The sequence below is a fragment of the Tachysurus fulvidraco genome, chromosome 22 (genome assembly GCF_022655615.1).
Source record: "Tachysurus fulvidraco isolate hzauxx_2018 chromosome 22, HZAU_PFXX_2.0, whole genome shotgun sequence".
Taxonomy (NCBI): domain Eukaryota; kingdom Metazoa; phylum Chordata; class Actinopteri; order Siluriformes; family Bagridae; genus Tachysurus; species Tachysurus fulvidraco.
The window spans coordinates 7,493,442-7,506,783 of NC_062539.1; the positions used below are offsets into that span (position 1 = coordinate 7,493,442).

At 35.1% G+C, this 13,342-nt stretch overlaps 1 protein-coding gene across 2 annotated transcripts; it reads left to right on the top strand.

Annotated features, from left to right (window-relative positions):
- Window positions 1–8,443: 8,443 nt before the first annotated feature.
- LOC113640623 (semaphorin-4E-like) lies at window positions 8,444–12,647 on the top strand. 2 transcript variants are annotated; one of them, XM_047806499.1, is made up of 5 exons: window positions 8,444–8,680; window positions 9,163–9,205; window positions 10,948–11,117; window positions 11,587–11,639; window positions 11,808–12,647. In XM_047806499.1, exons 1-5 carry the CDS (start codon window positions 8,580–8,582, stop codon window positions 12,323–12,325), a joined length of 885 nt encoding a protein of 294 aa, XP_047662455.1. In that variant the 5' UTR covers window positions 8,444–8,579; the 3' UTR covers window positions 12,326–12,647. The 2 variants fall into 2 exon arrangements, with proteins under 2 accessions (XP_047662455.1, XP_047662454.1); XM_047806498.1 differs by having other exon boundaries at window positions 8,446–8,680; window positions 11,587–11,651.
- Window positions 12,648–13,342: the final 695 nt, after the last annotated feature.

The window sequence follows — 13,342 nt, forward strand, 5'->3', positions numbered from 1 at the left end:
TAAATTATCACATCAACAAGGCCACATTCCATTTTAGTTCTTATTAAACACATGAGCACATACTTCTCTAAAGTTCCCATCCTTCTAGCACGTACAATGTTAAAAGTTGGAACAAGGGCCTCTTGTCCTTTTTCCCTAGTCTGATACACAGAATACTGTAAAAGCACATAACAATTATATAAAAACACTTATTTAAAATTTCCACTACACTGCATCGACTGCCGAGTTTCCAGCAAAGTAGCAAATTTATCACATGCATTATGTCATTAAATGTCAGTTCCATTAGTTTATTTTTCCGTTTGCAAATGTTGTACGAGCCGCAACACAGAACAACACAGGGCATGTGCACCTCATGCAGTGAAGTTTAACAATATTTGAGAACCTTTTGAACATAACAGAATTTCTGCATTAATTACACTTATAACACAGTGCTGTTACAGGCCTGAATGTGCTTGGTGTTGTTTATTGTCTATAAAAGCAGCTACAGGGAAAACAATTGTTGATGATTTTATCAATTGTACAAACGTGCAAGTTTAAATATGATATCATGTCTGTAGTAGACTTTATAGTAGAAGTCACAGTGACCTTTATGGAAGATGCTCCACATGATTAAATACTACTACTAACAATAATAAACAGATTTAAACATGTTCTTTTACAAAGTAGAATTGTAAATTGTGCTTTGTTTAAGACATGTATTTAATATTTAGGAATATTAAAAGTTCCCAGCTGTTTTTAATAATCAGATGTAAAGCTGTTACTTTGTTGTTATCTACAAAAAGATGCATTTTCTCCCATTTAGTAACAGGAAGGTGAAGGAATGATAGTTATAAGGTACATGCTAAGTTTGGCTTGTTTCACTTATTCCAACAAACTATTAACAGATAAAATGTATATTTCATTCTTAAACATGGAAAATTTGTTAAAAAATTGCTAATACATGTGGAATTCAAGTAATACAGCATGTACTATCATGTAAAAAAAAAATGTATTTATATTATGACTGGGACGGAGATCAATCCACGTTTAACATGGGATTAAAACAAAAAGCTTTCTCTCTGCAAATGTTGAGTTCCATCCTATGCCATTGAGCAATGCTGCTCGGAGACCAGTAAGTACTGAGCTGAACGTGCGCAAGCGCACTTGGTAATAAAGCTCTTTCTGATCCTGAGTCAGTAGGACATACTATATTGTTAGTTACTTATGCTGGGTCCAAATATAATGGGGCTGTCAACTGACTTTGTCTTTTAAAAAAATAAACAAGTAAAAAAGAACAGAATACATAGTTTGTGTACAAAAATCTTTCTCATTAGTTTTGGTGTGAAAATTTCCGGTGCATTTTGTAGAGCAAAACAGAAAACCGGAAAGAGAAAAAGCTGTTTGGAAAGTAGCAAAAGAAAATGTTGTAATGAAACATTTTGACGCGGAAGAGGGAAGTGTATGACATCAGGCAGAGTTCAAACCGGTCTGTGAAGAGGGATGGCTAAAGACATATATATATACAGTACACACACACACACACACACACACACACACACACACACACACACACACACACACACACACACACACACACACACACACACACACACACACACACACACACAATCTTCAGATTGCCAGATTCAGAGTAGAAACAGAAAAGTCCAGGATCGTGATAAAGTCATTATGGCTTTTGTGGAGAAAGACAATCAATAAGTATGGAAGGGTCTCTGCTTTAACACTGTGATTGTGTAAACACTAAAACACAACAGATTGTGCATACATGAGATTACTGTGGATGGTACCACTGAGAATCCCTGAAGATCGCTTGGACTGTAATTAATACAATCCCTTTGGCTATGGTGTCTTAGGACTATAATTGCTATAATAGCATTAAGACTGACATAGTAACTACGCTACATTTTTCTAATGCATATGTGTGGGTGGTGTTACTATACTATACTATACTTTTCTAATACTAATGTGTGGGTGGTGTTTGTAATGACCAGTAACTTTATTGTTATTGTTTATTTCCTGTAGTGAAATGAGAGACTTTCATTCAGAATCTTTTTGATATAGATCACACCTGTATTACATAAAATTAGGTTCAAACACATTTATAGTGCAGCTTTGCCTGTACAGTTATGTCTTTACCAATGAATTGTTTTATGTCTGACAATTAGTGAAAATAGTACCAACAGAATCACTCATGTCTGCCTACTTGGCTCAATGCTTAATGACCGTTATAGAAAGAAACACAACAAGAAGAGTCAAAGGAAGGAGAAACAAGAGCGCAGGCAGAGCAGGAGTTCATCTTGTTCTAGCACACGCTCCAGTGTAGAGAGATGGCATGTAAGAGACAGACAGCAGGGAAAAAGATAGGAGAAGACAGAAAAGTGCTGAGAACAGGAGCAAGAGCTCTAGCCAAGAGAGATGGCAAGACTGAGATGAAGAGGGAAAGGAAGAGCGAGGACAGGGACTGGAACAGGAAGAGGAATGATCGCGATGACATCAAGGAGAGAAGGAAGAGGAGGAGGTCATACTCGGGCTCGTCATTGTCCTTCGCATCTTCTGCTTCTGAGCAGGGAGACAATAAAGAAGGACAAGTTGTTTTGACAGCCAAAGAAGAGCAGGAGAAGCAGAAGGAAATGATGAAGGCTTTGGAGACTCCAGAAGAGAAGAAAGCTCATTGACTAGCTAAGAAAGAAGCCAAGGAGAAGAAGAAGCATGAAAAAATGGGCTGGAGTGAAGAGTACATGACGGACATTACATTGTTAAGATTAATGCAATTAAAAGCAAACCTCTGTGCATGTTTCTTACCGCATGAAAACCAAAAAAATTCTTGATATAAGTAAGCTCATTAACTGGCTAATGTGTCATGGAGTCAAAATTAATGAACCTGGTATTGTCCATGATTCATGTTCTTTCCAACAAAACATGAGAACACAAAATACTCATAATTACCATTTTAGAAGGGTGAAGCACATGCAGGCAGCAATAATCACCAGAGCAACTTGGATGAAAGATGTACTTTTTATCCTTTTCTAATATTTAATGTTGTAGAACATCTATAAAATGTCTGACAATGGAGAGTCCTTCAAAAAAATTTAAAAACAAAATAAAATAACAACATTTATAGAAAATATACATTTAAATATACTGTTTCATAATAATGGGCCACATTATCCTTGCCTGTCTTAGTGTAAGTTGATAATATAGAAACAATAAGGCAATAGCTGGCACTAGTGTAATGAAGAAGCTGTTCTTATAGAAAATTAATTAACAGCATTTCACCAGAATCAGGCCTTCTTTCTTAAGCAAATATAATCTGCAATTCTGTAAAATAAAACCTTTTTAAATAAATAAATAAATAAGACTTAATATATGTATGAGGTAGGGACCGGGAATATGTTTTAGGTGAAGCAGTTACGTCTGGAGCAAGAATGGCAGAAAGTTATTTATATAGTACAGACCAAAAGTTTGGACACACCTTCTCATTCAAAGAGTTTTCTTTATTTTCATGACTATGAAAATTGGAGATTCACATTGAAGTCATCAAAACTATGAATTTAATGACCCCAAACACACCTCCAGGCTGTGTAAGGGCTATTTGACCATGAAGGAGAGAGATGAGGTGCTGCGCCAGATGACCTGGCATCCACAGTCACCGGACCTGAACCCAATCGAGATGGTTTGGGGTGAGCTGGAGCGCAGAGTGAAGGCAAAAGGTCCAACAAGTGCAAAGCATCTCTGGGAACTCCTTCAAGACTGTTGGAAACCATTTCAGGTGACTACCTCTTGAAGCTCATCAAGAGAATGCCAAGAGTGTGCAAAGCAGTAATCAAAGCAAAAGGTGGCTACTTTGAAGAACCTAGAATATGACATATTTTCAGTTGTTTCACACTTTTTTGTTATGAACTAAATGTTCTCTTTGAATGAGAAGGTGTGTCCAAACTTTTATACATATATATAGATATATACACACACCATAAAACATGAAACAAGGACACAGACGACACACCACAACCAAGCCCGGCTCCAGATATGAGATGAAAGGTGGGGGCCAAGTGATATTCCAGGTGGGCTGGTTGGATTGGGGTGGGGGTGGGGTTCTTTAATGCTTTAATCTCTCATGTCTATAGTTTTAATGCCATATATTTAAGACAATTGTTAGGGTTGTTTGTTATTGTTGTGTTTGTATTTTTTTGTACATATTTTGGAACTATTTAGTAACTTTATATATATATATATATATATATATATATATATATATATATATATATATATATATATATATATATATATATATATAAAAAGGGTTAACATGTTTATTTTTACATTCTCTCTTTTTGCATTTGTAATATTTTTTGGACCCCTTAACAGATCTTGTATCAATTAAGTAACTTTAGATTTGATAAAAAAGGGCAATTATTTTGCATCAAGTAAAACAAACTTGTTACTTGAGTGATGCATGAACTGTAAGAATTGGGTTGGACAGTTCTTTTAAAATAACTATTAACATCAACTAGAACAAACCTGTCACTTGAGTGAAGCATGAACTGTAAGAATTGGGTTTTGTTAAAAAATTGGCAGTTCACCAACTATTTACATCAACTAGAACAAATTTGTTACAAACTAAAAATGTTAATTTTATCTGAAATGCTGTTTTTCTTAAGAACTATTCTCACATATGTTAATATAGTACAACATTACAAATTTTTGGCCATTGTTATAGTGTATATTTATTTATTTATTTATTTATTTATTTATTTATTTATTTATTTATAATCTTATGTAGGCCTATATTTAGGATTTTTTTTCAACCACACAATAGATCTTGAATCAGTTTAGTGACTTGTAGATTTGAGGAAAACATGGCAAGTCTGGAAAAAGATCTACTTCCATCACTATAATATTTACAGCATTAGCATTCTACTCATTTTAGAGAATTCTGTTACAAACTCATCCATGTCCAGTTCATGTGTTATTGCTTTTTCATGAGCTAAAAGCACAAGTTTTTTTTTTCTCTCATGAAGCATTGTTTGGCGGAATGGTGTCAAAATTCTTGGCAAAGTAGAGAATGAGCTTGCAAGAGAAAGACCTGCAAATGCATATTTGTATTCCTGCAAGAGTTTGCAAACAGCAGAACATTCAGCATCAGATGGAAGTTTTTTGGACAGCATTGGTCTGGCAACAAGAATTTCATTCTGTAGTTCAGTTTTTGCAACCCCTGCAAGACTACAGAGAGGTTCAAGCAACTGGATGTCAAGAAATTTGTTGGATTTTGGCATTAAACCTGAGAGGGCTTGCATCAGTTGTAAATTATTTGTGGAAAACCTGTTTTCTATCTCTGATACAGCTGTATCTAGTATGTTCAACATTTGTCGTCTTAGAGCTGCAGTGGCACATTCAGAACCTGACTGCCCTTCTTGCCCTAAAGATGAAAAAATGACAGAGTCACCAAGTCTCTTAATTAATTTTAAATAAAATTTTAAACCTTTTTTAATTACTTGTTTTTATTGTTGTGATTATTTTTTATGATAGTTTTACTTTCTTTATGTAAAGCACTTTGAATTACCATTGTGTATGAAATAAGCTACAGTATAAATAAACTTGCCTTGCCTTGCAGTGTAATAGACTAGATAAAATGACGGAAAAATGGAAAATTTGAACCTGAGAAAAACTTTGAAAATAACCATAATGCTACAATAATAATGATAAAAGCAAAGGTTTTCACTGTGGGACATATCTTTATAAGTATTTGACTATTATTTGTGTCCACCCCCTTCAAAAATTGCTCATGAGAAATTTAATATTTATTGTCCCCCCCTACTGTTAAATGAAATTTACGCCCATGCCTGTATGAAGTGATAGTCTGGTCTTTTGAAATGACATCTGCAATATCTGCTGTCCTCCCACATCCCCCTAGCAAGGAGAGATTAGAGTGTATGGGAACGATGCGCAAAAAATGACATCTTAGCAAGTGACAATGGTTATATTTATTAACTTATTAACATTATAAAATCCAACAAATTTTATACTTTTTTTTGGCAAAAGTATTATTCTATAAGCAGATAATATCTTTGATTTTAAGCATTTATTATTATTTATTAAACAAACAAACAAAAAAACAGCAATTTCTATTCATGTATAAAAGCATCAAAAGCAAGGTGATTAATCTTATAATATTTGATTTATAATAGTGAGGACCACACAACCGTTATTTAGGTCCTGATGTATAAAAACATAGTAGAATGATGTACTGTAATATCAGCAACATCCTTTTATAAGATTTTTAGTGTATTTCTTCTATGCAGTCATTCATTCCTTCATCATAATAAACCACTTTCAGAGTGGTGGTGATGGTGGTGAGGTCTCTTGGGTTATGGCAGGATTTTTAGTACTAGATGGGCAGCTTACAGTAGAGTATTTATGAAACTGCTGATCTCCTGTGAGTCACACACATAACATTCTCTCGATTTTACACAGAACGGTCACACACAAAAAACCCTCACCTGTGTTTTTCCTTTAAAAACACAAGTGCGTTGCATCTCTGAAGCCACCTCCCATTTAACCTACAAAAAAAGAGAATATATTTCTTTACTTATCTAGAATTAAATTAGTACAGTGCAGGTGAAAAATTACTACTAAAGTCGGGAATTTCAACATTTATTTTAACAATTAGAATAATAATAATAATAATAATAATAATAATAATAATAATAATAATAATAATTATTATTATTTAATTTTAATTAAAGTACTTTACAGTGTACAAGTTTAAAAAATGCAGTCAGAATAAAATTGTGAAATTACAGTGACATAAAGAGGCGATATCTGAAATTTAAACAATCTAATATACAGAAATAGAAAGAATGTTTGAAGTAGAACAAAGACTTAAAACAACTGTAACTTTTGACCTCAGTAACTCAATAATGCTTTGTGTTATTTGTATTTGCAATACTGATATTATAAAGGCTGCAATGTTCCAATGCCCTAAAATGATTATTTTATATTCAAAGGGAACTTTTATATTACCCTGTGAGCAATTTTAACAGAAATAAGAATTTAAATCATCACTTATCACAGTAACATTAAACAGCAATGCTGTGCAGCCAAGCCACAAACATATCTCCTCAAGAAAAAAAAAAGCTCACTTATTCAGAGTAACTGTTTTCCGTGGTGTGCTGTTCAATGGCCAAACCTGGCCTGAGGTCAATACAGCTGAAGCCCAAAAAAACAGGACAAGGAAGAACAGCATGTCCTAAAGCTCTTCAAGTCTCTGCTACAGAGCAATGTCAGTCTCAGCCTCTCAAACAGTCACACTGTAACTATTGAAAATATATTTTTTCAGCATGAAGATACAAAATCGTAACATTTTACTTATAATAACAGATTATGTTTAGATTACTTTACTCCAGAAGAGGGTGAAATTAGACATACACATGAGCTGGATTTTTATTTGTAACATTTTACAGTTACATTCCTTACAATTACCTTGTAGAAATATTGAGAAACATGTCTGGTGATTAAACTGGACTCGATGATTAAATTGATCATTTTAAGATAATAAAGTCATTAAGAACAGCATAGATCACACTCTACATTATTATAGAGAACAAGCAGTTTCCTGTCTTAACATTACAGTAAAACAAAGAGTAAAAGTTATAGACTTATAAAACACTTTATATCATATACCAGTTGTTCAAAAGAAGAACTGAATATAATATAATAATATCAGAATCTCATTTTAAAGGTCACGGATGGAATTATCATTTATTTTAGATCTGTATATGATGCATCACTGAGAATAACTGAAGCAAATCCCACATCCTTCCTCCAAACAGCATCGAACGCCGATTATCCAGTGGAGTCGCAAATTTATCACACATCATGTCATTAAATGCCAGTTCCATTAGTTTGTTTTTTGTTTGCAAATGTACGAGCCGCAACACATAACAACACAGGGCATGTGCACCTCATGCAGAAAAGTTTCAAAATATTTGAGAACTTTTTAAACATAACAGAATTTATTATAAGTTATTATCATTTATAGCACAGTGCTGTTACAGGACTGAATGTGCCTGGTGTTGTTTATTGTCTATAACAGCAGCTACATGGAAAACAACTGTTGATGATTTTATTGTACAAACGTGCAAGTTTAAATATGTTATCATGTCTGTAGTAGACGCAGAGCCGATCGGCCATATGCGCTCACTACGCAAGTTGCGTATGGCCCCGCAAATTACACAAGGCCCCGCCTCCCCCTGCCTCATTTTACAGCGCGACAATATGAACAATATGACAATATGAAGCGGAGCATGGGCGAAGCTAGCCCATTCTTAGGGGTGCTTCAGCACAGGACCTGAGTGACTCGTCCATAGTCATAAACGGAGAGAAGTCGCGCCGGTTACAATGTTCTTCCGCAAGACGCATGCACTGCCATGCATGCCATGCAGTTCTGTTTATTAACTGCTAGAGCGTGAAACAAAAACAGCAGCGCGACAAATAAACTGCGTACCTGTGTACGTGTGTCTCTGTTGTTAAAGTTTATCGTTAATTTGATACTCATTTTAACAATCGGGAGTCATGTAAACATGACGTCACGTGCGTCTTTTCTGGTCAGTCGACATGGAAACATGAAGCCCTGGCGTTTGGACCAGAGTGAAAATAAACGCCATATCACTATATACCACAAGTATGTGTGAAAACACTCACTGTGGCTTTTTAAATGAATTGTTATTCATTCCTAGATTTAGATCTGTTATTTTTCACTTGTGGCTGACTATCAAACTAGACAATAAAAGAAAGTTGAATGTTTTTCTTTTGTTGTATTTACTCATTCCTCACACACAGAGGATCAGGCTGAACTCCTGAACTCCTAGCATTACTCTCTCTCTCTCTCTCTCTCTCTCTCTCTCTCTCTCTCTCTCTCTCTCTCTCTCTCTCTCTCTCTCTGTGCGTGCGTGCGTGTGCGTGTGTGTGTGTGTGTGTGTGTGTGTGTGTGTGTGTGTGTAGTCTGGTATGTCTGGTAGTCAACCACAATCCTGATTACATTCAAAATCACATCACATTGTCTTCATCACTGCAATTATTTAAACCTATTCCGCTGCCATTTTTGAACTGAACATTACTCACCCCTGAGGAGTGAAGATACCGTTGAACATACAGGTTTTCTAGGTGTCTGGGCAGAAGAGGAACAGGAAAGGACAGGACAGTCCAGGTGAGCCTTTAGAAATGGTGTCCACGTCTTCTGCAATGTCTGCTGTCCTCCCACATCCCCCTAGCAAGGAGAGATCAGAGGGTATGAGAACAATGCGCCAAAAAAATGACATCTTTGCAAGTAACAATAATTATATTTATTTACTAAATTAACATCAATCCAACAATCCAACCAAATATTTTTTGGTAAATGTATTCTTCTATAAGCAGATAATATCTCTCACTTTAAGCCTTTATTACTTAAGCAAAAAATAAATTAATAAATAGGAAAAACGTTTTCTGTTAATGTATAAAAGGATCAAAAGCAGGGTGATTAATCTTATAATATTTGATTTATAATCGTTTCAAATCTTGATGATTAGCCAATCTTGTGCATTTATTTAGTATAATCTGGTTTGTTAAGTACTGATGCAGAAGTGTGTGCTTATATTTCCCCACCCAGATATTTTGTCATCACCTGAGGTGACCACACAACCGTTATTTAGGTCATGTTAAAAACATAGAAATGCAGAATGATGTACTGTAATATCAGCAACATCCTTTTATAAGGAAGAATACCTTACAAACACGGGCCACCCTTGACACCTCCATCTTACTGTAGGCATCGTACTCCACAGTTGAATTTTAAATTACACACACTGTAGAAAATGGACTGTAGAATTTACAGGATTTTACTGGTAAAAAAGTTGCCAGTAAAGTTCTGTAAAAATGTTATTAATTGCTGTAAAATGGACTGCAGAATTATACTGTAAAGCAATTTACAGTTAATTGTTGTTTGTAAAATACAGTACTTTGTTGTTTATTTTACAGTAATATAGAATTAAACTTGTATTATGAGTTACAGTATTTTTTTGTAATTCCAAATTACAGTATTTAGTTGGCAACTAGAGTGTTGCCAATAACTCGATCCCAGTAAAGATATTGCGGCTCTCTGTCACCCCGGTAAGCCTCAGAGCACATTTACGTTATATTTTTTTTCCTCCCTGAAGCTACACCAAAATATTATAAGTTATTTTATTTATTTATTTATTTATTTATTTATTTATTATTATTATTATTATTATTATTATTATTATTATTATTATTATTATTATTATTATTATTATTAATATATTTGTTTTTGGGTGCTGTTTCAGAATTGAACCCTGGTCAAACTGGGAATGGTGGACTGAGCTTTGCTTCAGGGCCGGATGTTGTTTAAAGTGGTTTTGTTCATTATGGCAGATAGATAGATATATATTGATATAGATATTATATTGTCAGTATGCCTTCTGCTTGTATTGTACAAAGACAGAGGCCCAGGGTTAGGGTTAGGGTTATTTGTACATAAGTGAGCAACTAGGACTCACCTTGCCTCTGTCATTACTTTATGTGTGACATTACACTATTTAATTGATTTATAAAAGGAAAAATCATTATCTATTTAGTTTGGAAGAACGATAAAAATACATTTTCATTCAGTGAATTGTTTTTAGTCTTCTGATATTTTTTCAGACTATTTTAGAAATAAAATTTTCCTACTGTTTTTAGCTTTCATTTTAGGTAACATGCAAATCTATCCCCCCCCCCCCCAATCATTCACAGTAGTAAAACTAAAGTAAAATAATACTTAATGACTTTCCCATCATGGCTATCCCAGTACTCATCTGATTCATTTAATTATTTCTACTTGTGATTCAGTTTTAGTTTGATTCTGTTATAGTTTGACCATCTTTTTAATAACTGCTGCACATATTGTTTCAGGGTCAGCTGTATGCAGGCTCAGAGAAAGCAATGGTGCAGGTGCCGCTTAATACATGTGACCATTACGCCTCCTGTATGGACTGTGAACTGGCCAGAGACCCTTACTGCGGCTGGGACCTCAGCGCTGAACGCTGCATTGCTATAAAAAACATTCATCCAGATACACACAGGTACTCAGCATATACTTCTCAGCTGCTGTAATATAGTGCTGTAAGGAAAATCATGATGTGGTGTGCTGTTGTAGGAAAACGGGCAAAAAGGAACAATGTGTGTGACGTGACCTGAAGTTTACCTTTTAGCAATTATTATTTACTTTTATTTTTATTAAAATACAACACATAATAAAAGTATTCATCAAGTACTTTTGAGTATTTTTTACTCTTTATTGACCTAGATTATCTGGAGTTAATAGTAACGTATTAAAATGAACACATTACCTTCCAGTTAGATCTACTGTAAGTCTTCGCTATAAAAAATTCACATTATCATCTTCTGACCAATTAGAATCAATAATCAAACATCACTGTGGTCTAAAATATTGAATTGACTGCTCTAGAGACTATACTATAGACTGTGCACATGTGGGAATGTTAGATATATTGAATTTTCAGTCATGTCCGTTTATTTTTCCTCCTGCAGTGAGGTGGTTCAGAGTCTGAGAGATGGAAATGCTGCACATTGCCCTGCAGTCGGTATGCAAACAGGTAGCATTTTATGTCCACTGGTTCAGATAGTACAGTATTTACTGATAAAAGTGTCTTGTATGGGTCAATATACATGCAGCAGAAATGGTTTATTCCATTGTGACTTGTCACTGAAAGCCAATAAGACTCTCGAGGACTGTTGTTTTTGTGTTACAGAAAGTACTACGGTCATTAAAACCTTCTATCCTGGTAACGAGGTCAGGTTGCTTTGCCAGCCAGGATCAAACCTGGCCCGAGTGCAGTGGAGCGTAAACAATCACACAATTCAAAACTCCAACAAGTACCACATTCATCACAACAACCTGTTGATCCTCAATGCCTCAGACAGCGACGCCAGATTCTACACCTGCACCTCTGTAGAGTCCTCCATTGGTAATGACTATGTCATCCAAACTGCTACATATGAGCTGAGGCTGGGGAACTTCATGGAGCATCCTTCGGTTCAGCCGCAGGCCCAGGACCAGCAGAAATGTCTCTCTTTCCTCAGTATCCTGGCCATTACACCAACACTGATGTTATTAGTTCTTGTGGTATGGAACTTCTACAAAGGACATTTTGCTGACCAGAGAAGTTCGAAAAAAGCTGAGGAAAGTCCACAGAGTGTCTGTCTGTCAGGAGCCACTGCAAATTGTTCAAGAAAGTTCAACAGAAATAACAATCAACAGAATAGCTGAATCCCCTGATGTGACAAACCAGCATAATGGAGACAAATTGCTCCAGTGAAGTTTATTGTTTATTCTGCAGACACCTCAATGACAAATCCAACATAATCCAGTTTCAAAGCTCAAACCACACAATCTGAACTGATTGGAGAATTAAAAACACTTTGTTATTTTTAGACTTCAGTATTGCTTAAAGCCCTAAAGCACTGAAACGGGTTTAAGCACAGTATATTAAAAACAAAGGCCAAAATAGATGTGAAGATGTATTTTGAATTTTGAGAATTTTGTGAGACATTTTTTTACTGTAAAATAAACAGTGAATGTGTTTGTGTAATGTCTTCTGTGTACAGAACCATTATTTTCAGTCTATGTGACTTGTAAGGAAAATCAAATACGTTTAAGTTGTTTAAAAAAAGATTTGTTGCAAAATAATAAAAATACAATCATTAAAATCTAATCATTTGCGGAGAGTCAATTCTGAGAGTCAAGTTATATAAAAATATCCAGAAATTGCTTTACTATCATTTTAATTACAGGGTAACCTCATCCACATATCTTTCAAATTACTTTTGTTCCCATGAGTAAAGACCTGGTGTAAAGATTATTGTTTACTCAACAATGAAATTCTGCACTGCAATGTGAAAGCATCTTAAATAACTTACATATTCACATAGACGTTTACACTTAAAGACAAGATAACTGTTTGTACAGATCTCTTGAGCATCAGCTTCTCATCTCCTGTAGTGATAACGCTTAAAATGAAACCACAGCTGAAGATGCCGTTGGAGAACTGGCAGCAAAAGCCACGTCGATGTGAGTATTCCCATTCATGGATGACAATCTTAAACACAATTTCCTCGTAGAGCGGCCCGGCATGAAAATGCAGAATGCTAATGTCCTTGTTGTTCAGACTCAGCTCAAGGAAGTACTGAGGCATGGAACGTTTGTCGATCAGGTCCGGGTAGAAGATGGTTAACTAGTAACCCTGGAGAATTTTGGGGTGTGACTTTGGAGGCAATGACAACTACA

Bases quoted from the DNA above. Each gene is read 5' to 3' on its own strand.
- LOC113640623 (XM_047806498.1), top strand. From the start codon at position 8,580: ATGACGTCACGTGCGTCTTTTCTGGTCAGTCGACATGGAAACATGAAG. The intron at 8,681-9,162 runs GTATGTGTGAAA...CAGGTTTTCTAG, and splicing joins CATATCACTATATACCACAA to GTGTCTGGGCAGAAGAGGAA. The intron at 11,652-11,807 runs GTAGCATTTTAT...TTTGTGTTACAG, and splicing joins TGCAGTCGGTATGCAAACAG to AAAGTACTACGGTCATTAAA.